The sequence below is a fragment of the Pristiophorus japonicus genome, chromosome 14, assembly GCF_044704955.1.
Source record: "Pristiophorus japonicus isolate sPriJap1 chromosome 14, sPriJap1.hap1, whole genome shotgun sequence".
Taxonomy (NCBI): domain Eukaryota; kingdom Metazoa; phylum Chordata; class Chondrichthyes; family Pristiophoridae; genus Pristiophorus; species Pristiophorus japonicus.
The window spans coordinates 27,408,133-27,433,628 of NC_091990.1; the positions used below are offsets into that span (position 1 = coordinate 27,408,133).

At 44.7% G+C, this 25,496-nt stretch overlaps 1 protein-coding gene across 3 annotated transcripts in view; it reads left to right on the top strand.

Annotated features, from left to right (window-relative positions):
* LOC139279810 (mannosyl-oligosaccharide 1,2-alpha-mannosidase IA-like) overlaps positions 1-25,496 on the top strand; it is a 197,906-nt gene that overhangs the window by 120,797 nt on the left and 51,613 nt on the right. For all 3 annotated transcript variants that reach the window (XM_070899045.1, XM_070899044.1, XM_070899047.1), the window contains exons 8-9: positions 14,393-14,508; positions 22,560-22,779. In XM_070899045.1, the coding sequence (XP_070755146.1) occupies positions 14,393-14,508; positions 22,560-22,779 (336 nt within the window). The remainder of the gene's footprint in view (positions 1-14,392; positions 14,509-22,559; positions 22,780-25,496) is intronic.

Genomic DNA, 25,496 nt, shown 5'->3' on the forward strand with positions numbered 1-25,496 from the left:
TTTTGGTGAGATTGTAGCTGACTAAGAATTGCTGTATTTTAAAGAATGAAATACAATAAATATGAAAGATCGCTACACAGGCATCAATTTTAGCTCCAGGCAAGTTTTGGGTGGGTGGGGAAAGAGGTGTGTTGGAAATTTACCTGCTGCTCTAGAAATCAGGCTGGATTATTTTCACTCTAGAGCTCATTAACATGCCACCAATGGACTTCTCCCCCGGAATGGGCAAGAGGTGAATGAGAAACGGCTTTCAACTTGTGTAAAATCGGCCGGCTCATTGCCGTCTGCCAGCATGCAGTTGGAGAGGAAAAGGTCTCGCAGGAAGAAAACTAGGATTCAGGGCAGGGGAGGCCCAAACTTTCCAGAGGAGCCCTCCTCTTCCTGTTCCCACAAAGAAAACTAATAATCTTATCTTTCAAGGCTTCTTCACGTCCTGATCTGCTTCTAATCTGGTTCAGCCTGCGGCTTAGGCCGCAGTTAAAATTGAAGTTGGGCCCCAACTGTATATTTACAGAAGGACCCCATTGGCTTTGGGTGGGGGGGCCTTAGCTGCCCATCCAGAAGCTTGCATAAAATTGCAGTTGGCTCGAGGGTGGATAAGTAACCTGGGCGATTTTAACTGCCCACCTGCCTGGTTTCCCTCAGCTGGATAGGCATAAAATCATCCCCTCGGTATTTGATCATTTTTAAACAAAATTCAAATTGACTAAAATTATCACTATTTTACCATTGATAATTAGTTTTATTCTGAGAATGGTGTTGATTTATGAACCTGTATTTCACATTTTACACACAAATATATTGAGGTTACAACACGAAAACAGGAAATTTGGCCCAACCAGTCCAATTTGGCGTTAACCATTCGTATGAGCAAATAGTCATTAACTCATTTATCGCCCCCTTTCCATATTCCTTTTGTTCCTTTTTCCTTCACCTATTAAATCTTGAATGTTGACATAGGGGCAATTTTAACCCACCCTGCCTGGTAGCAATGAGGTAGCCAAACAGTCAAAATTGACTCTCAACACCTACCAACCCATTCCCGCTTAATTGCTGCCCACTGCCAGTTTAACTGGGCCCATTTTTTAGGTGGCCAAGGTGTTTGCCTGACACAGGTGGGAGCCTCTTAATACATGCAGACTGGTTCCTATGATGTCATTAAGACCCCGGTGGCATTTTAACTGTTGATTATGTGGGAAGCCCTCACGGCCACTCTGCTCAAAGAAACCTGGTCTGCGGCAACAAGAGGGAGAGGAAGTCAAGGCAAAGGGTACCCATGAAACACAGGACCAAGATTCTGCTCTGTGTTCATCTGTCACAAACCCCTTGATCTCGCCTCATGTGCCACTTGTATTTTCATTTCCATACTCCAGCTCAAATACTTCTACCTGGGTGGAATTAGATGGTGTTATAAGTGAGAATGTGGCACTGAGTGATTCACAACACGAGGAAGCTGAAGGAGTAGGTGAGAATGTGCCACCTTCCCAGCAGAGAAGAGTATCCATGGTTCAGAGCTATCGGATCCAGATCTCACGTGGTAATCCTTCAAATTGTGTAAGTGGAGTCAGTAAAGGGTGTGAGCTCGGGAGAGCTTAGTGATTAGTTGTCAGTCCAAAAAGATAAGTATCCTCTTTAACTTATTTTATTACTTTCACTCCAAATTCACTCACTCAGTAAAGTGCAAGCACATCTGCCCAGCAGCGTGACACTCAGTACATTGACACAGGCATTTTGTCCAGAAGCATTTCCAGCATGAACCAAGATAACACGTTTTTCCTTTCTCTTTGCATAACTTTCTTTCAAGATAATGATCATCATCATAGGCAGTCCCTCGAGTCGAGGATGACTTGCTTCCACGCCAAAAAGTTCACAGGTGTTTCAATGAAGGACCTAATATTCCAGGTCCTGAACTACATGTTGAAGGCTGGAAGATGCCTGTGCGTGGATTTTTTTAACGTGTGGTGGCCATTGCACACCAGCCACCATATGGGCTTGACAGAGCTAGGTCTTGGTTCAGTGGCAAGGGTTATCCAAGACGACTGGAGACCTGCTCTGCCGCACGGACCTAGCGCGCACACATATCACAGTGTGGGCTGGCCCCTGCTGCCCCTGGGCCCTCGCCTCTTCTGGGCCCCGAACTCGTGCCTCTCCTGGGCCCCGATCATGTCCCTCTACATCCACCATAAGTCAAACAGGAAGTTGGGCCATCTTGTGAGCATCCCTCACCCATTCCTAACCATGCAGGCACCAGCTCAGAGCTATCCGATATTCACCTTAGGGGAATCAGAAAAAAATCAGGATGGAGCACCTGGTAAAAAACACAGCATAATTCAGGAGAAGCAAACTGAGGTGACAGCAGAGAGCTGACAGTAAAATGGATGCACCTATTTTGGAATGTATGGAGAGATTTTGTACTTCTGCACTGTTGTCATATCACATATCAGGAAATTGGAAGCCCCAGCTCATGATTTTCCATCCATCAACTTATCCTGTAATGTGTCCACTTATTTTCAGAAAAAATATATTGGGACGGGTTTTGCGGGCAGCTGTTCATTACACTTGCACTTGCCCATAGACTTTTTATGGGCTTTTTGCACTGGACGAACCTGTCAGCCAACTATCCAAAAAATGCAGCGCACTCTACAGAGCATTTGTGACCTGTGTGAACAGGGAAAGCAACTGTGTATCTCCTTAACCAATTAGATTGAAGAATCATTAATGAGCAGCGCAGAGTCCGAACCAGGAAATGTCAGTTAGAATATTTAATCAAATGACAAATCAGATACAGAAAATGAAATAAAGAGAGGAAAAGAAAGGTTGGATTACGAGAGGGAGATAAGAGGCAGAAAGAGCTTGGGCACAGAGCTTGAAGACAGAGCTGGGTGAATCGCAATCAAAGTGGATCTCAAACATAGAATTTGGTGATAGTAGGAATTCGGTGGAGAGGAGGAAGACGATTTCTCATACCCAATTCAAAAGGCTTGGATTGCAGAACCAAAAGATTCTAAGATTTATCCAGATTAAGTGTCTAGATATCTAATATTTAGGCTCTTTGTGTTCAATGATCTCAGTGGTTCTTGTTAAGTTTGAGTAAATAATTAGTCTGGTTAGTTCGCTTTGAGGAGTGAATATAAAACTAGCAGTGTAGTTTTAGACCAAGTTAACAGCAATTATATAAAACATACCTTATATCCAAGGAGTTTACTTTATGTTTAGAATTAGAATGGAGGGAGAGCTGCGACCTTCAGTTCCTTCACCATGTCGGAATTTCAGGATTCTTCACATGTCCCGGAGGCCCTCGTGTGCAAGAAGTGCCTCCAGCTACTCAAACTCATGCTGAAGGTTTCTGAGCTTATGGGGTAACTGGATTAACTGCGGATCAGATGGGTGGATGAATGTTTCCTGGATCACAGGTTCCAGGAGGTGGTCACCCCACAGCCAGATAAAGTTCAGAATAGCAAGTGGATAGCCACCCAGAGGGGTAGGAAGAGGCAGGCAGTGCAGGAATCCTCCGGGAGTGTGGCACTCTCAAACCGATACTTGGCATTGAACACCGGAGAGTGTGACGACACCTCAAAGGAGTGCTGTCCTGAGCCTGGCACCAGAAGAACTGCACAGCGGGGTAGAGCAAAATGTAGGAATGCAATAGAAACTGGGAATTCGATAGTCGAGGCAACAGACAAACAGTTCTACTACCGTTGACGTAAGATCCGTATGGTATGATGCTTCCCTGGTACCAGGTAAGGGACATCACTGAGAGGGTGCAGAACATTCTGCGGTGGGGGGGGTGGCGGTTGGCCAGCGGGGACGATGGGGAAGAGCCAGAAGTCGTTGCCCATGTTGGAACCAACGACATAGGGAGGAAGAGGGTTGAGGTCCTGCAGTCAGAGTTTAAGGAGCTCGGGAGAAAGTTAAAAAGCAGAACCTCAAAAGGTAGTAATCTCTGGATTACTTCCAGTGCCATGTGCTAGTGAGAGTAGAATTAGGAGGCTATGGCAAGTTAATACATGGCGAGAGACATGCTGCAGGAGGGACATGCTTCAGATTCCTGGGACATTGGGACCAGTTCTGTGTCAGGAGGGACCTGTTCAAGATGGACGGGTTGCACCTGAACAGAGCTGGGACAATATTATTGCGGGCAAGTTAATTAATACTATGGAGAAGGATTTAAAATAATTTAGCAGCAGGTTGGGCACTAAGATGTTGTATTAAAAAGTAGAAACTAGGTGCACAGAGGACTGGGGGAGACGGTTAGAAATAATACAGAATTGGGTAGGATCATAGAAAGTACACAGCGGTCTAAGTTAGGTTTGGAGTAAGTAAATGCACAAAATGTGGTTAATAAGGTTGGTGAGCTGCAGGCGCAAATAGCTACATGTGAATATGATGTAGCGGCGATAACAGACCTGGCTCAAAAAAGGGAGGATTGATGCTTAATATTCCTGGGTGCAAGGTATTCAGCAAAGATAGGAAAGGAAGAAAAGAGGATGAGTAGCAGTTTTGATTAAGGAAAATATTACTGTGCTTGAAAGATAGAATGTCCTTGAGGGGTCAAAGTCAGAATCTATTTGGTTGGAGTTAAGAAACAATAGAGCAGCTATTACAGTACTTGGTATATTTTATAGGCCACCAAATATTGGGAAGGAGCTAGAGTAGCAGATTTGCAAATAAATTACTGAGACGTGCAAGAACTATCGTTTAGTGATAATGGGGCAGTGATTGTGTTAGGGGCAGAGAAAGGGAGCAATTTCTGAAGTATGTTCAGGAGAATTTTCTTGCTCATTACATTTCCTGCTTAACGAGGAAGGAGACATTGCTGGATCTAGTCCTACGGAATGAAGTGGGACAAGTGGAGAATGTCACAGTTGGAGAGCATCTCAGGAGTAGTACCGTAAGGTTTAGATTAGTTATGGAAAAGGACAAGGAGCAGTCAAGAATAAAAATACTTAACTGGTGGAGAGCCAATTTAAGCAAAGTGAGAAGGGATCTGGCCCAGGTAAATTGGAATCATAGACTGGCAGGCAGACATATAATGGAGCAATGGACGGCCTTTATAGAGGAGATGGTTCAGGTACAGTCTAGGTACATTCCCACAAGGGGGAAAGGGAATGGCACCAAACCCAGAGCTCCTTGGATGATGAAGCAGTTAAAGAATAGGATGAAGCAGAAAAAGGGGGTGTATGACAGATGTCAGCTTGCTAATACAAGAAGAATTAGGCTGAATATAAAAAGAACAGAAGAGCAATGAAAAAAGAAATGAGGGGCAAAGAGACAGTACGAGAATAGATTAGCAGCTAACATAAAAGGGAATCCAAAGTCTTCTATAGGCATATTAACAATAAAAGAGTTGTAAGAGAAGCGATGGGGTCGATTAAGGAGCAACTTTCCTACATTACAACAGTGACTACACTTCATAAAGTACTCCATTGGCTGTAAAGCACTTTGAGACGTCCGGTGATCATGAAAGGAGTTATATAAATGCAAGCCTTTTTTTTTTCTTTATTTCAAAATGGTTGATCTATTAGTGGAGGCAAAAGGCATGGCTGAGGTGCTAAATGAGTACTTTGTATCGGTGTTTACCATGGAAGAGGACTTTTCCAAAGCTACGGTATTTAAGGAAGTTGTTGGGGTGCTGGATGAGATAAACAAACATGAAGAGAAGGTACTAGAAAGACTGGCAGTACTTAAGGTGGATAAATCACCCAGTCTGAATGGGATGCATCCCAAGTTGCTGATGAAAGTAAGGGTAGAAATTGCAGAGGTGCTGGTCACAATCTTCCAATCCTCTTTCGATACAGGGGTGGTGCCAGAAGACTGGAGGATTTCAAATGTAACACCCTTGTTCAAAAGATGGGAGAGGATAAACCTGGCAATTACAGGCCAGTCAGTTTAAAGAACCAGAGGTGACATGAGGAAAAACTTTTTTATACAATGGCCGATTAGGATTTAGAATGCATTGCCTGATAGGATGGTGGATACAGATTCAGTAGAAGCCTTCAAAGGGAATTGGATAAATACTTGAAGGAGAAAAAATTGTAGGGATGTGGAGAAAGAGCGGGGCAGTGGGACTAACTGGATTGCTCTTCGAAATAGCCGCCACAGACTCGATGGGCCAAATGTCCTCCTTCCGTGCTGCACTACTCTATGATTCTATGAAAAACATTTGAAAATAATTTTTATTTACATTTTTTTTAAATTTCCAACAGTAACTAAAATCTGAAGGAATAAGACTCCATACTTGTAAGAGGTCATTTTCAGTGCAGGAGAAATTCATGATTTACGCATTTAACTGCACATGTGTAGTCGATGGAAGTTGCTGTCTGATTTATATGTTAATCACGGTGAGCCCGGTTAGCCTTCCCGTTATTTTTTACCACAAAATCCGGTCCAATGTAGCAGCTGGTGTGTTATAAGCAGGTAGAGGTACAGCGTCGAGAATCCGGAATTCTGGAATCCGTACTGTTCCGGAATCCAGATCCCGGGACAATCCATGGCAGGGTCATCTGAAATCCAGAAAATGTTCTGGAATCTGGACCCCTGCCTCAGGCCACCGCCGACCTTGCCCCCACCTCGGGCCGTTGACAACCTCGGGCCGCCCTCCCCGACCCCCACCACCGCGGGCCTCCCCCGTTCTGAAGTCCGGAAATAGACGAACCTGGGCTCGGATGTTTCCGGATTCAGGACGTCATAAAGATATTCCGAAGCCTGGAAATACACATTCGGAGTATTCGGAGCTGTCTCGATCCCAAGGCTTCTGGATTCTCGACGCTGTACCTATATTGTAATAGAGGCAGAGCATGTTGTTTATGGGGCCAGAATATTACAATTACAGAGTTAAGTACAAGTATTGTTAATCAGTGACTACTAGCACCAATCTTCCTGTCTGTACATCACCCTCAACCATTTCTTCTTCCATCTTTATTTCCTCCTTTGGTAAAGCCTCAGGATGGCCCTCCTGGTTCTCTTACTGCATGACTGCCTCTCTGGATTGTGAAATTATGCAATGAAAATAATTAGAAACAGCCAGCACGGATTTCAAAAGGGACTCTCATACTCGACAAACTTCATGGAATTCTTTGAGGAGGTAACCAACATGGTAGATGGGGATATAATGTACATGTACTTTAAAAAGAAAAGACTTGCAGTTATTTAGTGCCTTTCACAACCTCAGGATGTCCCACTGCGTTTTACAGCCAAGTATTTTTGAAGTGTTGTCACTGTTGTAATATAAGAAACGTGGCAGCTAATTTGTGCACAGCAAGGTCCCACAAACAACAATGTGATAAAATGTAGATTATCTGTGTTTAGGGATTGAGGAATAAATATTTACAGAAGACACCTGGGCCAAATCTGCTCTTCGAACTGTGCCATGGGATCTTTTACATCCACCTGAGAGGGCAGACAGGGCCTCGGGAGGAAAGCCTTTGACAAGATACTACAGGGGAGATTACTAGAAAAATTAAGGGGTATGAAATTTGGGGATAGGATGGGAAGTTTCATTAAAAATTGGTTGGAAAAGAGAAAACAGAGTTCATCATAGAGTCATACAACACAGAAGTAGACCATTCAATTAGTCTCACTCCCCATAGCCCTGCACATTTTTCCTTTTCATGTATGTATCCAGTTCCCTTTTGAAAGGTACTATTGAATCTGTTTCCACCACCCTTTCAGGCAATGCATTCCAGATCACAAGTCATCACGTAAAATAATTTATACAATGACCTTTATGGACTTAGTCCTCTGGTTAACAACCTTCCTGCCAGTGGAAATAGTTTCTCCTTATTTATCAAATCTCTTCATGATTTTGAACACCTCTATTAAATCTCCCCATAACGTTCTGTGCTATAAGGAAAACAATCCCAGCTTCTCTCGACTCTTCACATAATTGAAGTTATGTTTATAACAGACTTTAGCGTTCCCTTTTATGTTACTACTAATCTTTTCTCATACACTCGCTTTGCCTCTCTCATTTCCTTTTCTAGTTTTCTTCTGTGCTTTCTGTATTTTGCTTGGTTCTCTCGATTCTATAGTTTGTCACAATTGTTGGAAGTGAGTTTTTTTTATTTGTTCACGGGATGTGGGTGTCGCTGGCAAGGCTAGTATTTATTGCCCATCCCTAATTGCCCTCGAGAAGATGATGGTGAGCCATCTTCTTGAACCGCTGAAATCTGTGCGGTGAAGGTACTCCCACAGTGCTGCTGGGGAGGGAGTTCCAGGATTTTGACCCAGTGACGATGAAGGAACGGCGATATGCTTCCAAATCAGGATGATGAGTGACTTGGGAGGGGAATGTGGAGGTGGTGGTGTTCCCATGTGCTTGCTGCCCCTGTCCTTCTAGGTGGTAGAGGTCGTGGGTTTGGGAGGGGCTGTCGAAGAAGCCTTGGCGAGTTGCTGCAGTGCATCTTGTAGATGGTACACACTGCAGTCACGGTGCGCTGGTGGTGGAGGGAGTGGATGTTTAAGGTCGAGGATGGGGTGCCAGTCAAGCGGACTGCTTTGTCCTGGATGGTGTTAACCTTTCTTGAGTATTGTTGGAGCTGCACTCACCCAGGCAAGTAGAGAATATTCCATCACACTCCTGATTTGTGCCTTGTAGATGGTGGAAAGGCTTTGGGGAGTCAGCAGGTGAGACACTCACCACAGAATACCCAGCCTCTGACCTGCTCTTGTAGCCATAGTAGTGAGGCTACTTCTGGTCACTGTGTGATTTAGATATAGGTCTAATGGGAGTGGTGTCCTAATGTTCAAATGATAACTAACATAGGAGGTATAGATAATTCCTTAGAAGACCAAAGCAAGCTTCAAAAATATATGATTAGATGGGAGAGTGGGTTAAAAAATGGGAGATGAAACTCCGGAGGGAATTTTCACATGAAAAAGCGATTAAGGGGTGGGGGGGGAATGAAAGTTGTAAAAATCTAAAACCCGACCCCAACTCGCCCACTTTCACCTTTTACTCGGGTGGGACGGTGGGGGCAGGCAGCCAATCCACTACCAGGAGGCGAGCTGGCATTTTAAATATAATGAGGCCTGAAGCCTCTGCTGTGCAGGTTTAACTGCAGGCGCCAGGGATCCCAGGGTTTTGGATTCCCAGTAGCTGTAGTGAGGTGAGAACAGCCTGGGGGAACAATCCTTTTGGGCTAGGAGGAGCAGTCTTTTCCGAGAATCCCGACTCCCCCATCCAGGATCGGGGATCAGACCTCACCCCATCCCTCCATGGATCGATCTCACACCCCGGGGATCGAAGAAAATTTTGGAAAATTGGTTCCTTTTTTTTATTAGAACACAGATTAGAACGTGGATGACACCAAATTGGGGGGACAGTCAATACTGAGGAGTGCAACAAATTACAGGGGGACATTAATAAACTTACAGAGTGGGCATATAATTGACAAATGAAGTTCAACACAGATCAATGTAAGGTATTACATTTTGGTAGGAAGAATAGGGAGGTCACTTATTACTTCGAGGGTGCGAGTCTAGGTGGATAGAGGAACAAAGAGATCTCTGAGTAGAAATACACAAATCACTAAAAGTAGCGATACAATTTAGCAAGGCCGTAAAAAAAAGCAAACCAAGCACTAGGTAGGGTTCATATCTAGAGGTGTAGAATTGAAAAGTAGGAACAAAATGCTAAACCTGTTTCGAACCTTGGTTAGACCACACTTAGAGTACAGTTCTGGTCATCATATTATAAAAAGGATATAGAGGCACTGGAGAGGGTGCAGAGAAGATTTACAAGGATGATACCAGAAATGCGAGGGTATACATATCAGGAAAGGATGAACAGGCTGGGTTTCCTCTTGAAAAAAGACGGCTGAGGTCTTTAAAATTATGAAAGGTTTTGATAGAGTGGTTGCAGAGAGAATGTTTCCACTTGTGGGGACGAGCATAATATAAGATAGTCACCAAGAAATCCAATAGAGAATTCAGAAGAAACTTCTTTATCCAAAAAGTGGTGAGAATGTGGAACTTGCTACCACAGGGAGTGGTTGAAACGAATAGTATAGATGCAATTAAGGGCGGCTAAACAAGCATATGAGGGAGAAAGGAATAGAGGGTTATGCTGATAGATTTAGATGAGGAAAGACGGGAGGAGGCTCGAATGGAGCATAAACGGTGGCATGGACTGGTTGGGCCGAATGGCCTGTTTCTGTGTTAAAGATCCTATGTAATTATGGGGTGATATAATAGAATCATTTAAAATTACAAAAGGATAGAAAGGGATAGATAGAAGCAGACTGTTTTAAGTAATTATGGGGTCAAAAATGAGAGCTCCTCCAATTCTGGCCTCTTGCCTCATTCCCAGTTTACTTTGCCCCATCATTGGCTGCCGTGACTTAAGAAGCCTAGGCCCTAAGCTCTGGTATTCCCTCCCTATACCTCTCCACCACTCTACCACTTCTCCTTTAAGACGCTCCTTAAAACACACCTGTTCTAATATCTCCCTATGTGGCTCGGTGTAAATTTTGTCCGATAACGCTCCTGTGAAGCGTCTTGGGATGTTTTACTATGTTAAAGGTGCTATATAAATGCAAGTTGTTATATCCAAAAGAAGACATCCGGACATCTACCACAACCTTGAATGCCAGCATCATCGATTGCCCCAGAATTAACATCATTGACCAGAAGCTTAACTCTACCAATCATAACAACACTTTTAGAACAAGACAGAGGCTGGGTACTCTGTGATGAGCAGCGCACTTCCTGACCCCTCAAAGCCACTCCAGCTCATCCGAAGTGTGATGAAATAATCATCACTTGCCCAACACTCTCAAACCTCTTGTGTGGATCCTTATCGAATGGCTTTTGAAAATCCAAATATACTAAATCCACTGGTTCCCCCAGATCTACCCTGCTACTTACACTGTCCAAAAACTCTTAATAGATTTGTCATCCCTTTCATAAATGTTGACTGGCTAATATTTTCTAACTGTCCTGTTACCACGTCCCTAATAATAGATTCTAGCATTTTCCCTACTACTGATGTCATGCTAACTGGCCTATAGTTTACTGTTTTCTCTCTCCCTCCTTTCTTGAATAGCGAGGTTATATTTGCTACCTTCCAATCCACGGGTACCGTTCTTGTATCTAGGGACTTCAGGAAGATCAAAACCAATGCATCCATTATCTCTGTAGCCACCTCTTTTAAAATCCTAGGATGTAGGACATCAGGTTCAGGGCATTTTAATTCCATTAATTTCTCCAGTATTTTTTCTTTACTAATATTAATTATTATAAGTTCCTCACTCTCATTGCACCCTTGGTTCCCACTATTTCCGGTATGTTTTTTGTGTCTATTTGTTTAATGCCACTATTTCTTTATTCGCCACTATAATTACTCCTGTCTCTGCCTCTAGGATACCCACATTTACTTTTGCTAATCTCTTCCTTTTTACATACTTGTAGAAGCTCTTACAATCTGTTTTATATTTCTTGCTAGTTTACTCTTATATTCTATTTTCTCCTTCTTTATCAACTTCTTGGTCACCCTTTGCTGATTTCTAAAGACCCTTCCAATCCTCAGGCTTACTACTCCTTTTCGCAACATTGTAAGCTCTTTTTTTATTCTAATACTATCGATAACTTCTTAAGTTAGCCACGGTTGGGCTACTTTTCCCATGGAGTTTTTATTGTGTTGAGAATATATGTTCGTTGAGAATTATGAATTATCTCCTACATTACAACAGTGACTACACATCACAAAGTACTTCATTGCCTGTAAAGCACTTTGAGATGTCCGGTGGTGATGAAAATCGCTACATAAATGCAAGTCTATTTTTTATCTTTATTTCTTTAAATGTTGCTATTACTTATCTACCGTCATATTTTTTAATCTAACTTAGCCAACTCGCCCCTCAAACCTATGTAATTAGCTTTGTTTAAATTTAAGACCCTAGTTTCAGACGTAGCCACATCACTCTCAAACGATATGAAATTCTATCATATTATGATCACTCTTCCACAGAGGATCCTTTACTGTAAGATTATTAATTAACCCTGTCTCAGTAGACAATAAAGAGTACTGTCATTTATTATTAATACATTAAAAAAATGACATCAGAATTTAACTAACATCTTGGGTTTATGCATAGAAACATAGAAAATAGGTGCAGGAGTAGGCCATTCGGCCCTTCAAGCCTCCACCGCCATTCAATAAGATCATGGCTGATCATTCCCTCAGTATCCCTTTCCTGCTTTCTCTCCATACCCCTTGATCCCTTTAGTCGTAAGGGCCAAATCTAACTCCCTCTTGAATATATCCAATGAACTGGCATCAACAACTCTCTGCTTCAGGGAATTCCACAGGTTAACAACTCTCTGAGTGAAGAAGTGTCTCCTCATCTCAGTCCTAAATGGCCTACCCCTTATCCTAAGACGGTGTCCCCTGATTTTGGACTTCCTCAACATCGGGAACATTTTTCCCGCATCTACATAAGAACATAAGAATTAGGAACAGGAGTAGGCCATCTTGCCCCTCGAGCCTGCTCCGCCATTCAACAAGATCATTGCTGATCTGTCTAACCTGTCCAGTCCCGTCAGAATCTTATACGTTTCTATGAGATCCCCTCTCATCCTTCTAAACTCCAGTAAATAAAGGCCCAGTTGATCCAGTCTCTCCTCATATGACAGTCCAGCCATCCCTGGAATTAGTCTGGTGAACCTTCGCTGTACTCCCTGAATAGCAAGAACATCCTTCCTCAGATTAGGAGACCAAAACTGAACTAGAATTACTTTCACTTTTTGGAAATCAAATGTCTGCCCTCTCAGGTGAATGTAAAAGATCCCATGGCACTGTTTGGCAGAAGAGCGGGTGTCCTGGCCAATATTTATCCCTCAACCAACATTAGTAAAAAAACAGATTATCTGGTCATAATCACATTGCTGTTTGTGGGACCTTGCTGTGCAAAAATTGACTGCTGCATTTCCAACATGACAACAGTGACCACACTTCAAAAGTACTTCATTGGCTGCAAAGTGCTTTGAGATGTCCTGAGGTTGTGAAAGGTGGTATATAAATGCAAGTCTTTCTTTCTTTTAGACTAACCCCATAACGAACGTTATGTACTCATGGTTGGCTCAAGCTTGTCAGAAAGATTCCTAGTATTTTGATAGATTCCATTGTAATGTAGCGTGGCTTTCTCTTGTAGCCAGATCATCTACTTCACAGGCAATCTATAAGCCTGCATCAAGTATGAAGAGGTAGCGAGCAGACAGAAAGATACCAGGTGAGATGGCGCTGCCAGGAGCTGAAAGGCAAGGTTGGAGGAGTCACCATGGATCTGTGTCTCTTTCACTCTGCCTAGCTTTAAAAGACCTTTTTAAAATAGCACCACACCTCTGGGGCGGTGGTTTGTCAACAATAGGTTCCTACAAATACAACCCACGATTGATTGACACTTCACTTAATTTCTCTCGGCGTCTACAACGTAGGCAGGAGTTCAAATGACCTCTGGCCAGCCTGGACTCATTCTTGTTGCTATGGTGATCTATCCTCTGCTGTGAGGTGATTTACAACGTGTCCTTTTAAGGGTCCTTTTCCTTCAGATATGCTGGTGCCGATTTAGTATCAGGCTTTTGTTTATCAGATGAATTTTCACTGCAGCGTGAACATGTGGAGGCTGATCCCATGTCTGCAGATGAAGTTGCCAAGTGGCACTATGTAGATGCGAAAAAGGAGAGGGCCAAGGATAGATCCTTGGGGGACTTCGGAGATTACAGTGCCTTGGTAGAAAACATTGCTGGAGATGCTCTGGCTACGATCAGATAGGTAATAATGGAACTAAGTGAGTGTAGTCCCACTGAGCTGAAACAATGGAGGTGAGTCATTGAGGAGTATGATGTGGTCCACTAGGTCAAAAGCTGCAGATGGTGGAAGATGAGTAGGGATAATGCACCATGCTTGAAGACACAGAGGATGTCATTTGTGATTTGGTTAATGCCATTTTGGTGTTGTGACAGGGGGGAAACCAAATTGAAGACATTCAAACTGGGAGTTGTTGAGAAAGATGGACAGAGATTTTACCATCAGGAAAATATTCCTCCAAAACACTGCTCCAGTGAGCTATTTGTTTCTAGTTTCTCATAAAGGAAGTGGGGATGTAGAGTTTGGTGACTAAAGCTTGTGTTGCTATACATTTCGTGTCAAAAGAACTGAAGATAGTGCTTGGGCTGCATTCTTCTAGTATATTGTAAGGGAGGATGCCATAACAAGACTTGTTTCTCTGAATTACCTGTTTTATTTTACCATTGGTACTGTAGTTATGACATCAAAAGGTAGGTACCTACCTTCTTATTTAATGTTTGATTTATTTTTGATAATGCAGTGGAAGTGAGGTAAAATCCCAACACCTGATAGCTAACTATATCTTTTGCTATTTTTGTTTTCTAGATCATGTCTCCATTGGTGGGCTTGGGGACAGTTTCTATGAATATTTGATCAAATCCTGGCTTATGTCTGACAAAACTGACGAGGATGCCAAAACTATGTATTATGAGGCTTTGCAGGTACAAAACTCCACAAATGCTTGATATATTGCTGTAGAACTCACCAATATTTGTATTAAGAATATGAAGGCTTGAAGCAAGAGAAGGCCATTTAGTTCATGATGAGCCAATGTATAATTATCCCATCATGGACATTCCCCTTCCCTACCATCAGTTGATTCCTTACTTTATAGAACACTTCCCTTGCCTTCCCTGGGAAAAGGTAGGCAGCACTATTAATATTATTGAGAGAGACCAATTGAGTGAGATGCTGAAAAAGTAATGTATTGCTGAATGAAGATAAGGAAGAAAGTATGGCCTGAACAGGCATTGGTGGTGGTAGCTGTGTTTTAAATGTGCCATTGTAAGTGAGGCTGTGTGGCGATTGTGCTCATAGGGCTGTTTCTTTTGCCAAAGGTGAAGAAGCTTGACTGTAAGATTAATCAAATGAGCTGGACAGTGCTGGAGGGCAGTTTGAATTGAGGGAGGCTAAGAGTTGGGTTAATTCCTGATTCTTCTGGGACCCAAGGTTTTATAAATTCTGGCTTCAAGTACAAAAGTAAAGAGGTAATGCCAAACCTATTCAAATCATTGATTAGGCCAGATTTAGAATATTATATCTACTTTTGGGCACCCTACTTTAGGAAGGTTGATAAGGCCATGGAGTGGGTACAGAAGAGGTTTACTAAAATTACATGAGATGAGAGGCTTTAGTCTTGGGGACAGACTAGAGAAACTGGGTGTCTTTTCACTGGAACAGTATGATGTAGAAATTACAATCACTAACTCTGCTAGTGCATTCCACGACCTCAATGCCTCATAACTCTCTGTGTAAAAAGATTTTCCTGCTTTCTGTCCTAAATCTCTTACATTTAATCTTATATCTATGACTCCTTATTATAGAAGTAAATGGTACAATTTTAAACAGTGTGCAGGAACACCGAGACTTGGGGTTTCACATGCACAAATCTTTGAAGATGGCAGGACGAATCGATAAGAATGTTAAAAAAGAATACGTGGTCGCAGGCTTTCTAAATAGAGGCAGAGTACAAAAGCAAGAAAGTTATGCTAAACCTTCATAAATTACTGGTTAGGGCTCAGCTGGTTTATCATGTCCAAGTCTAGGCACTATATTTTAGGAAGGATGATCAAGGCCTTGGAGAAGTTGCAGAGGAGATTTATTCGAATAGTACCAAGGATGACGGACTTCAGTTATCTGGAGAGACTAGAGAAGCTGGGATTGTTCTCCTTGGAGCAAAGAAGGTTACGGGGAGATTTAAAAAAGGTGCTCAAAATGATGAGAGGTTTTGATAGAGTACATAAGGAGAAATTGTTCTCACTGGCAAGAGGGTTGGTAACCAGCGGACACAGATTTAAGGTAATTGACAAAAGAACCAGAGGGGAAATGAGGAGAAATGTTTTTACACGGCGAGTTGTGGAATGCACTGACTGAAAGGCTGGCGGAAGCAGATTCAATAGTACCTTTCAAAAGGAAATTGGATAAATACTAGAAAAAGAAAAATTTGCAGGGTTATGGGGAGAGAGTAGGGGAGTGGGACTAACTCTTTCAAAGAGCCAGCACAGGCACGATGGGCCAAATGGCCTCCTTCTGTGCTGTATAATTCTATTCTAGGAGATCTGAAATAAGTGTTCAAAAATTATGAAAGGTTTTGATAAGGTTGGCAGTATAAATCATGGTGTAATTGTACAATATAGCCACTAACTGACTTCCCTCACATTGCTTAAAATACTTACTGAAATTTTTGCATCTACATATTTTTGATCTGCCACATTCTTCTCATTAACTTAAATTTCTAATATCCATAATAAGAGTTAAAACAAAATAAAAACTTCAAGAAGTTACATATTTCACAACAACATGATTACATTTATCTATTGAATTGTCTTTTGTGTCTTTTAATGACTTCATTAGAGTTTTTACTTCTGGCCGTCGGCCTTTCCTAAAAGCCTGGACTTGGAATTGGTATTTTTGCCTTGTGCACCTAATTCCCAGGATATATTAATCATTTTCAGTTAGTTACACTGAATTTTCTTTCGCTAATAGCAGTTTTTACTCAGTAGCTTCTCTTCAAATAATTGTGAAAAACAAGTAGACACATTGCTATGCTTTATTGGAGATAAAGATTATATTGAAGTTTGTTTTTAAAAAAAAAACAGAACACAAGTGATTTTAACCCTATCCGCCTGGAGGACTTACCCGGTCTCTTCCCACAGGGTTTGATTTTAACTTGCTTTAATGAGCAGGCGAAATGAACAACTGGTGGAAACCAGTGGGATTCTTCTTTACATGTGCAGATCAGGCTCTGATGACATCGGGCCTGACTGCTATTTTAATCATGGGCTTGAATGGGGGAGTCATTGTGGCTTCCCCGCCAAGTCAACCTGACGGGAAGAGGAGTTCGAGCCAGAAGAGTCTTACTACTTTTTTTTTTACTTCCTCATGGGATCGGGGGAGCATGAGTTTAGGCTTCCTAGGCTCTGCCCTCACCTCGCCCCCCCCAGCCCAACAGTGAGGCCCACTCAAAACCCCCTCCCAGCAACTGGAGTGCCAGGAACTGTTCCTTCAGTCTCAAATGAAAATCGAGTAAGGAAAGCTGTGTGTGTGCGTCTCCTCCAGAAACCCGTCCAGCTTCCCTTTGAATGTTTGCAGTGAATCTGCATGAGCCACCAACTTATTCCCAAGGTCGATGACCCTCTGTGATAAGAAAAAACCTCATGACATCTCACCTGATTCTATGCTTATGTAACATACACATATCCCCTCATTCTCCTTGACCTATCTAATTCAAATAATCTGTCCACATGGTCATAATGTAGTCTCTTCATCATTTTAAATACTTTAATCAAATCATTCTGAAGTTCACACTTTTCTAGAGTACAAAAACCCTTGAGCCTATCATGGTAATTAAACTTTTTAAACAAGCTATTAATCTAGTGGACCTCCTGACAGCCTTTTCCAAAGCTTCTATATCTCCCATCATGTGAGGGCCAGAACTGGGCACAGTATTTCAGATGAGGCTTAACCAAAGTCTTGTACAAGGACAATCATAGAATCGTACAGCAGAGATGGAGGCCATTCAGACTATCGTGCCTGTGCCGGCCTTTGAAAGAGCTGTCCAATTTAGTCCCACACTAGTTTTTCCCCATAACTCTGCAAATTAGTTCTCTTCTAGTACAGTGGCAGATGAATATGTGGAGAAATATGAAGTTATCCACTTTGGTAGGAAAAATAGAAAAGCAGAATTTTTTTTTAAAAGGACTGGGTAATGTTGGCATTCAGAGGGTTCGAGGTGTCCTTGTACATGAATCACAGAAAGTTAACATGCAAGTACAGCAAGCAATTAGGAAAGCAAATGGTATGTTAGCCTTTATTACAAAGGGATTGGAGTACAAGACCAAAGAGGTCTTACTGCAATTATGCTTTGGTGAGACCACACCCGGAGTACTGTGTACAGTTTTGACCTCCTTACCTATGGAAGGATATACTTGCCTTAGAGGAATTGCAACGAAAGTTCACTGGACTAATTCCTGAAATGAGGACAGATTGAGTAGACTAGGTCTGTATTCTCTAGAGTTTAGAAGAATGAGAGGTGATCTCATTGAAACATATAACAATTTAAGGGGCTTAACAGGGTAGATGCTGCGGGGATGTTTCCCCTGGCTGGGGAGTCTAGAACTAGGGATCACGGTCTCAGAATAAGGGGTTGGCCATTTAGGGCTAAGTTGAGGAGAAATTTCTTCACTGAAAGTGTTGTGAATCTTTGGAATTATCTACCCCTGCGGGCTCTGAATGTTCAGATGTTGAGTATATTCAAGGCAGAGATCGATAGATTTTTGGATACAAAGGGATTCAAGAGATATGGGGATATGGCAGGAAAGTGGAGTTCAGGTAGAAGATCAGCCATGATCATATTGAATGACGGAGCAGGCTCGAAGCACCGAATGGCCTACTCCTGCTCCTATTTCTTATGTTCTTATGTCCAATTGCCTTTTGAAATTTGTTACGGAATCTGCTTCCACTAATCTTTCAGGTAATGCGTTCCAGATCTTAACAACCCTCTGCATAAAAAAAGTTCTCCTCATTTCTCCTCAACTTCTTTGCCAATTATTTTAAATCTATGATTTCTGGTTACCAGCCCACTTGCCAAAGGAAACAGTTTCTCCCTACTTGCTCTAACAAAACCCCCTCATAATTTTGAATATCTCTATTTAGTCTCTCCTTAACCTTCTCTGCTCTCCGGAGAATAATCCCAGCTTCTCCAATCTCTCCACATAACTAAAGTCCCTCATCCCTGGTATCATCCTGGTAAACCTTTTCTATACCTTTTCCAAGGCCTTGACATCCTTCCTAAAGTGTGGTGCCCAGAATTGTACACAATACTCCAGCTGAGGCCTAACCAGTGATTTGTAAAGTTTTACCATGACTTTTTGTGATTTGTGTACAAGGACCCCCAAATCCCATTGAATACAGACATTTACAGTCTCTCACCTTTTAAAAAGTATTTTGCTTTCTCATTCTTCCTACTAAAGTAGATAATTTAACTTCCCCACATTATGCTCCATTTGCCACTTTCTTTCCAAATCACTTAACTGTCTATATCCCTTTGCAGCCTCTATGTCCTCCTCACAGCTTTGAATCTAATTTCCAATCTACCTCAGCCAACATAACAACAACAACAACACAACAAAATAACAATAACTAGCATGTATTTAGCACCTGTAACGTAGTAAAACATCCCAAAGCACTTCACAGGAGAGTTATTAAAACAAAATTTGATATAGAGCCACATGAGATATCAGGGCAGAAAAGAGGTAGGTTTTAAGGAGCATCTTAAAGGAGGAAAGAGAGGTGGAGCAGTTTAGGGAGGGAATTCTAGAACTTAGGGCCTTGGCAGATGAAGGCACGACCGCCAATGGTGGGGCGATTAAAATCGGGGATGCACAAGAGTCCAGAATTGGAGGAGGGCAGATATCGCTGAGGGTTGTAGGGCTGGAGGAGGTTACAGAACTAGGGAGGAGCGAGGCCATGGAGGGATTTGAAAGCAAGGATGATAATTTTAAAATCTTGGTGGTGTTATCTTCGCAATTGGCTTTGTTTGAATTGAAGACCCTAGTTTCGGACTTCCACATCACTCCAAAAGCCCATGAATTACAGTTCCATTGTGCCAAGTGTAATTGACGACTTGTTGGTGTACCTGTTGTCAGCATTAGCTGAAAATGTTGGAAGTATATTAATCTGCAGTACATTAATATTAAATACTAAATACATTACCTTGACCCCTCTCCCATCCTTTCAAACTATCGCCCCATCTCCAACCTCCCTTTCCTCTCTCAATTCTTGAACGTGTCGTCACCTCCCAATGCGATATTTTACGTTAAAGGTGCTATATAAATGAAAGTTGTTGTTGTATCCTGAAAAAACTTGCAAGAGTAATTGCTGGAGTTACAGAAGTGCTTTTAAAGCATTGTTTCCTTGCACCTGGATAGGCCTTGCTATTAACGGCCTGAGGACCTGAGACCACTTAGAGCTTTTCTCCCTCAGCCACAGTAAGAAGTTCTGAATAAAGATATGGGATTCCCAATGGGCGTTCCCTTGTGTGTAATTTTAATGGAGGAGGAGCAGCTGTACAATTTGGAAGGGGCTGGGGGGATGGGGTAGGAAAGTAAGGCAGCACATGAGGAGGATGCACCCTACAACCCCCCCCCCCCCCCCGGTCCCCATCCCCGACCCGTCAAAAAAATAATTTTGGGGAACGAGGGACAGCCTGAGAAGAGAAGAAGGAGGAGAATTGTGTGAGCTGCGACATGAAGATTTGTTGCCAAGGTTATTTCCCTGGACAAATCCGCCTGTGGTTGTGAAAGTAGCCGTTATACTAATTTTTTATGAACATTTCAAGCAGTCCCTGGAGATCTGTGTAATATCCATCCAGGCAAGCACTCGTTAGGAGAACTGGGGAATTCATCCAGTTTGGCATAACAGAAAGACAGCAGCGTGATAGGACCATCCAGTTTTCTCACATTGCTGGGTTACCCAAAATGCAGGGTGCAATAGAGGACAAGCACACAGCACTGCAAGCTCATACAATTGCCCCGCCCAACTTTCTTAATAGAAAGGGCTACCACTTGCCAAATGTGACCACATGCAAAGAATGTCAATGCCAGATTATCTGGAGTTTGTCGTGATGTATTCATCCTCAAGAATTCTGCCCTCCCTAAACTCTTCAACCAAGATAGTGAAGTGACAGATAGCTTGCGGACGATGAGCTGCCGTGTATAATGGCCCCTTTAAGAGTTGCAAGAAACCAGCTGAGGAGTACTACAACAAGACATATACATCTGTTGGAGATTTCAGAGATAGAACCATAGGGGTCTTGAAGGTTGTTGCCTTGGTACATTCGGAGGGCCTCTATATGTTTCGGAGCATGTATCCCACAAAGCTTATTGTGCCCTGTACAACTTTGCCATCCAAACATTTCTGCATCTGGAGATTCCTAGTCGTCTTAGATGCTTTGAAGGCAGATACACATGAAGAACCAAGAGGATTTCACTCAGAGAATTCCTCAGTAATGGCTGCAAAGGGCATCAGATCTCAACTTTTTCATGAAGTGTTCTCCTCTGTTTAACAGTCTTCCTTTATCACCATTGCCATTACTCCTTATCCAGCGACAGTGTTCTCGATCAGGCCAACATCCCCAGCATCGAAGCACTGACCACACTCGACCAGTTCCGTTGGGCGGGCCACTCGTCCACATGCCCGACTCGAGACTCCCAAAGCAAGCGCTCTACTCTGAACTCCTACATGGCAAGTGAGCCCCAGGTGGGCAGAGGAAATGCTTCAAGGACACCCTCAAAGCCTCCTTGATAAAGTGCAACATCCCCACCGGCACCTGGGAATCCCTGGCTCAAGACCATTCTAAGTGGAGGAAGAGCATCCGGGAGGGCGCTGAGCACCTCGAGTCTCATCGCCAAGAGCATGCAGAAACCAAACGCAGACAGAGGAAGGAGCGTGCGGAAAAACACACTCCCCACCCACCCTTTCCTTCAACCACTGTCTGTCCCACCTGTGACAGGGACTAATTCCCATATTGGACTGTATAGTCACCTGAGAACTCACTTTTAGAGTGGAAGCAAGCCTTCCTCGATTTTGAGGGACTGCCTATGATGATGATATTCCTTAACCCCAACCTTCACATAAATTATAAATTATTCAACCCAATCCTAGAATATGACATCACAGCAGATGTCTTTGTCCCTACATTAATATGGAAGTCCAAATAAAATGAGTGAGCAGCTAAGCATTTTATAACTGTATCCTTTCCTGTATGATTATAATCGTATGAATAATTGAGCAAGAACTAAGTACACATTATCCTATATTACAAGGAACCTAAAAATGAAAGCAACCTATCCTAATCTTTCCTCACAGTATACTTCCCCTGGGTGTCAAACATATCTTTCTTTCTCCTATGTGCACCCTGAGGATCAGTAACATGATAGATGCTCATGTTCTACATTTCCTTTAATACCATGTGCCTTAATTTTATCAACTGGCCACCTATGTAGTACCTTATCAAACACCTTTTGAAAATCCATATACACAACATCCACTGTATTTCCTTTATCCATACTCTCTGTTAATTTCCTCGAAGAACATTATTTAATTTGTTAGACACAACTTACCTTTTTACAAATCCATGCTGGTTGTCTTTAATTAGCCCATATCTTTCTTGGTGAGCATTAATTTTATCACGTGTTAAGGCCTCTAGAAACTTATATTACTTTTGTATTACAGTTTTACTATTTGTCATATTCAGCTGTTATTTCCTTACAACAACTGTACTAAATGTTGCATGTTTATCTTGTGCTGAAATATAGTACTAATGGACTTTTAGTTGCTCCAAGAAAATACTTGGAACTTAATAATCATTTAGAGGTTAAGCTCACAAACTTGATATATGACTATTGCAACTTTGTCTAATGCCAGAATTAGTAATGAAAATGTTATATAATGCCGCATGAGCTAACGTGCTGTTCTCTCTGTGCTCCCGCAGGCAATAGAGACAAATCTAGTAAGAAAATCTGCCAGTGGTTTGACCTATATTGCAGAGTGGAGGGGTGGGATATTGGACCATAAGATGGGGCATCTGGCGTGTTTTTCGGGAGGGATGTTAGCCATGGGAGCTGATGATGCACCAACAGACCAGTCTAAACACTACATGGAATTGGCAGCAGAAATCACCATCACCTGCCATGAGTCATACAGACGTACAGGTGAGAGACATATTTCTCAAATAGTGATAAATGCATCTTACAAATCCATCAATGCATTTACCAGCGTGATTATTTGCACTAGTTTTTTGTATGTCCTTCTGCGCATGCGCGCATTGGACTCCACCCCCTTTTTGCGCATGGGCGCTCGATTCGCATGCGTAGTGCGACGTACGAGGAAGCCGAAGTGAGGCCGAACCACGACCCGAGTGGAGTTCACTGCCGCTGGAGCTGCTTCTAGCTTTTGGATTATCTTCAGGACTTTTGCCTAGAATATCGCTGTGATTATCTACACTAACATTTTCACCGCCTTCTGTGGAGAGAAAATATCAGAGAGAGAGAGAAACTAGGGGGGGTGGGAGAGACTGACTGGAGGGGGAGAGAGAGAGTGGGGGGGGGGGAGGGAGAGGGAATGAGAGACTGGGGGAGAGGGAATGAGAGACTGGGGGGAGGGAGAGAGAGAGAGAGAGAGACTGGGGGGGAGGAAGAGAGAGAGAGACTGGGGGGAGGGAGAGAGAGAGAGAGACTGGGGGGGGAGGGAGGGAGAGAGAGAGAGAGAGAGAGAGAGACTGGGGGGGGAGGGAGGGAGAGAGAGAGAGAGAGACTGGGGGAGAGGGAGGGAGAGAGACTGGGGGGGCGAGGGAGAGAGAGACTGGAGGGGGGGCAAGGGAGAGAGAGAATGGGGGAGGAGGGAGAGAGAGACTGGGGAGGGAGAGAGAGAGAGGAAGAGACTGGGGGGGAGAGAGAGAGAGACGGGAGGGAGAGGGAGAGACTGGGGGGAGGGAGAGAGAGAGACGGGAGTGGGGGGAGGGAGGGAGGGAGAGAGAGGGAGTGGAGGGAGGGAGAGAGGGAGTGGGGGAGGGAGGGAGAGAGAGAGAGAGAGACGGGAGGGGGGGAGGGAGAGAAAGAGAGAGACGGGAGGAGGGAGAGAGAGAGAGAGACGGGAGGGGGGAGGGAGTGAGAGAGAGGGGGAGAGAGGGAGGGAGAGATAGAGACGGGAGGTGGGGGAGGGAGTGAGAGAGACGGGAGGGGGGGAGGGAGGGAGGGAGAGAGAGGGAGACGGGGGTGGGGGGGGGAGAGAGAGAGACGGGGGTGGGGGGGTGAGATTGAGAGACCGGGGGGAGAGAGAGATTGAGAGACCGGGGGGGGGGGAGGGGGAGAGAGAGAGAGAGAGACAGAGACAGGAGTGGGAGAGAGAGAGAGGGGGAGAGAGAGAGACCGGGGGGGGAGAGAGAGAGAGAGAGAGAGACGGGAGGGGGAGAGAGAGAGAGAGACGGGAGGGGGAGAGAGAGAGAGAGAGCGAGAGAGCGAGAGAGAGAGAGATGGGAGGGGGGAGGGGGAGAGAGAGAGAGAGAGAGATGGGAGGGGAAGAGAGAGAGAGAGAGACGGAGGGGGGGGGGGGAGGGAGAGAGAAACGGGAGAGGGGAGGGAGACGGGAGGAGGGAGAGGGGAGGAGGGGGGAAGGAGAGAGAGAGACGGGAGGGGGGGAGGGAGGGAAAGAGAGGGGGAGGGAGGGGAAGAGACGGGAGTAGGGGGGAGAGACGGGAGGGGGGAGGAAGAGAGACGGGAGAGGGGAGGGAGAGAGACGAGAGGGGGAAGGGAGAGAGAGAGAGAGAGAGACGGGAGGGGGGGAGGGAGAGAGAGAGAGAGAGAGACGGGAGGGGGGGGAGTGAGAGAGAGAGAGAGAGACGGGAGGGGGGAAGGGAGAGAGAGAGAGAGACGGGAGGGGGGAAGGGAGAGAGAGAGAGAGACGGGAGGGGGGGAGGGAGAGAGAGAGCGACGGGAGGGGGGGAGGGAGAGAGAGAGACGGGGGGGGGAGAGAGACGGGGGTGGGGGGGATAGAGAGAGAGACGGGGAGGGGGAGAGAGAGAGAGACGGGAGGGGGAGGGGGAAGAGAGAGAGAGACGGGAGGGGGGAGGTGGAGAGAGAGAGAGAGAGAGACGGGAGAGGGGGAGAGAGGGAGAGAGAGCGACGGAGGGGGAGGGAGAGAGAGACAGGAGGGGAGAGAGAGACGGGAGGGGGAGAGAGACGGGGGTGGGGGGGATAGAGAGAGAGACTGGGAGGGGGGGAGAGAGAGAGACGGGACGGGGGAGAGAGAGAGACGGGAGGGGGGAGGGGGGAGGGGGAAGAGAGAGAGAGACGGGAGGGGGGAGGGGGGAGGGGGAAGAGAGAGAGAGACGGGAGAGGGGGAGGGAGGGAGAGAGAGCGACGGGAGGGGGAGGGAGAGAGAGCGACGGGAGGGGGAGAGAGAGACGGGGAGGGGGAGAGAGAGACGGGAGGGGGGAGTGGGAGAGAGAGACGGGAGGGGGGAGGGGGAGAGAGAGACAGGAGGGGGGAGGGGGAGAGAGACGGGAGAGAGAGGGAGAGACAGGAGAAGGAGAGAGAGAGAGAGAGAGACGGGAGGGGGAGAGAGAGAGAGAGAGAGAGAGAGAGACGGGAGGGGGAGAGAGAGAGAGTGAGAGACGGGAGGGGGGAGGGGGAGAGGGAGAGAGAGAGGGAGGGAGGAGGGGGAGGGGGAGAGAGAGAGATGGGAGGGTGGAGAGAGAGAGAGAGAGACGGGAAGGGTGGAGGGGGGCAGAGAGAGAGGGGGGAGGGGGGAGAGAGAGCGAGGGGGGGGAGGAGGAGGGGAAAGAGGGGGGGGGAGAGAGAGGGAAGGGGAGGGAGGGAGAGAGAGACGGGAGGGAGGGAGAGAGAGAGAGACGGGAGACGGGGAGGGAGAG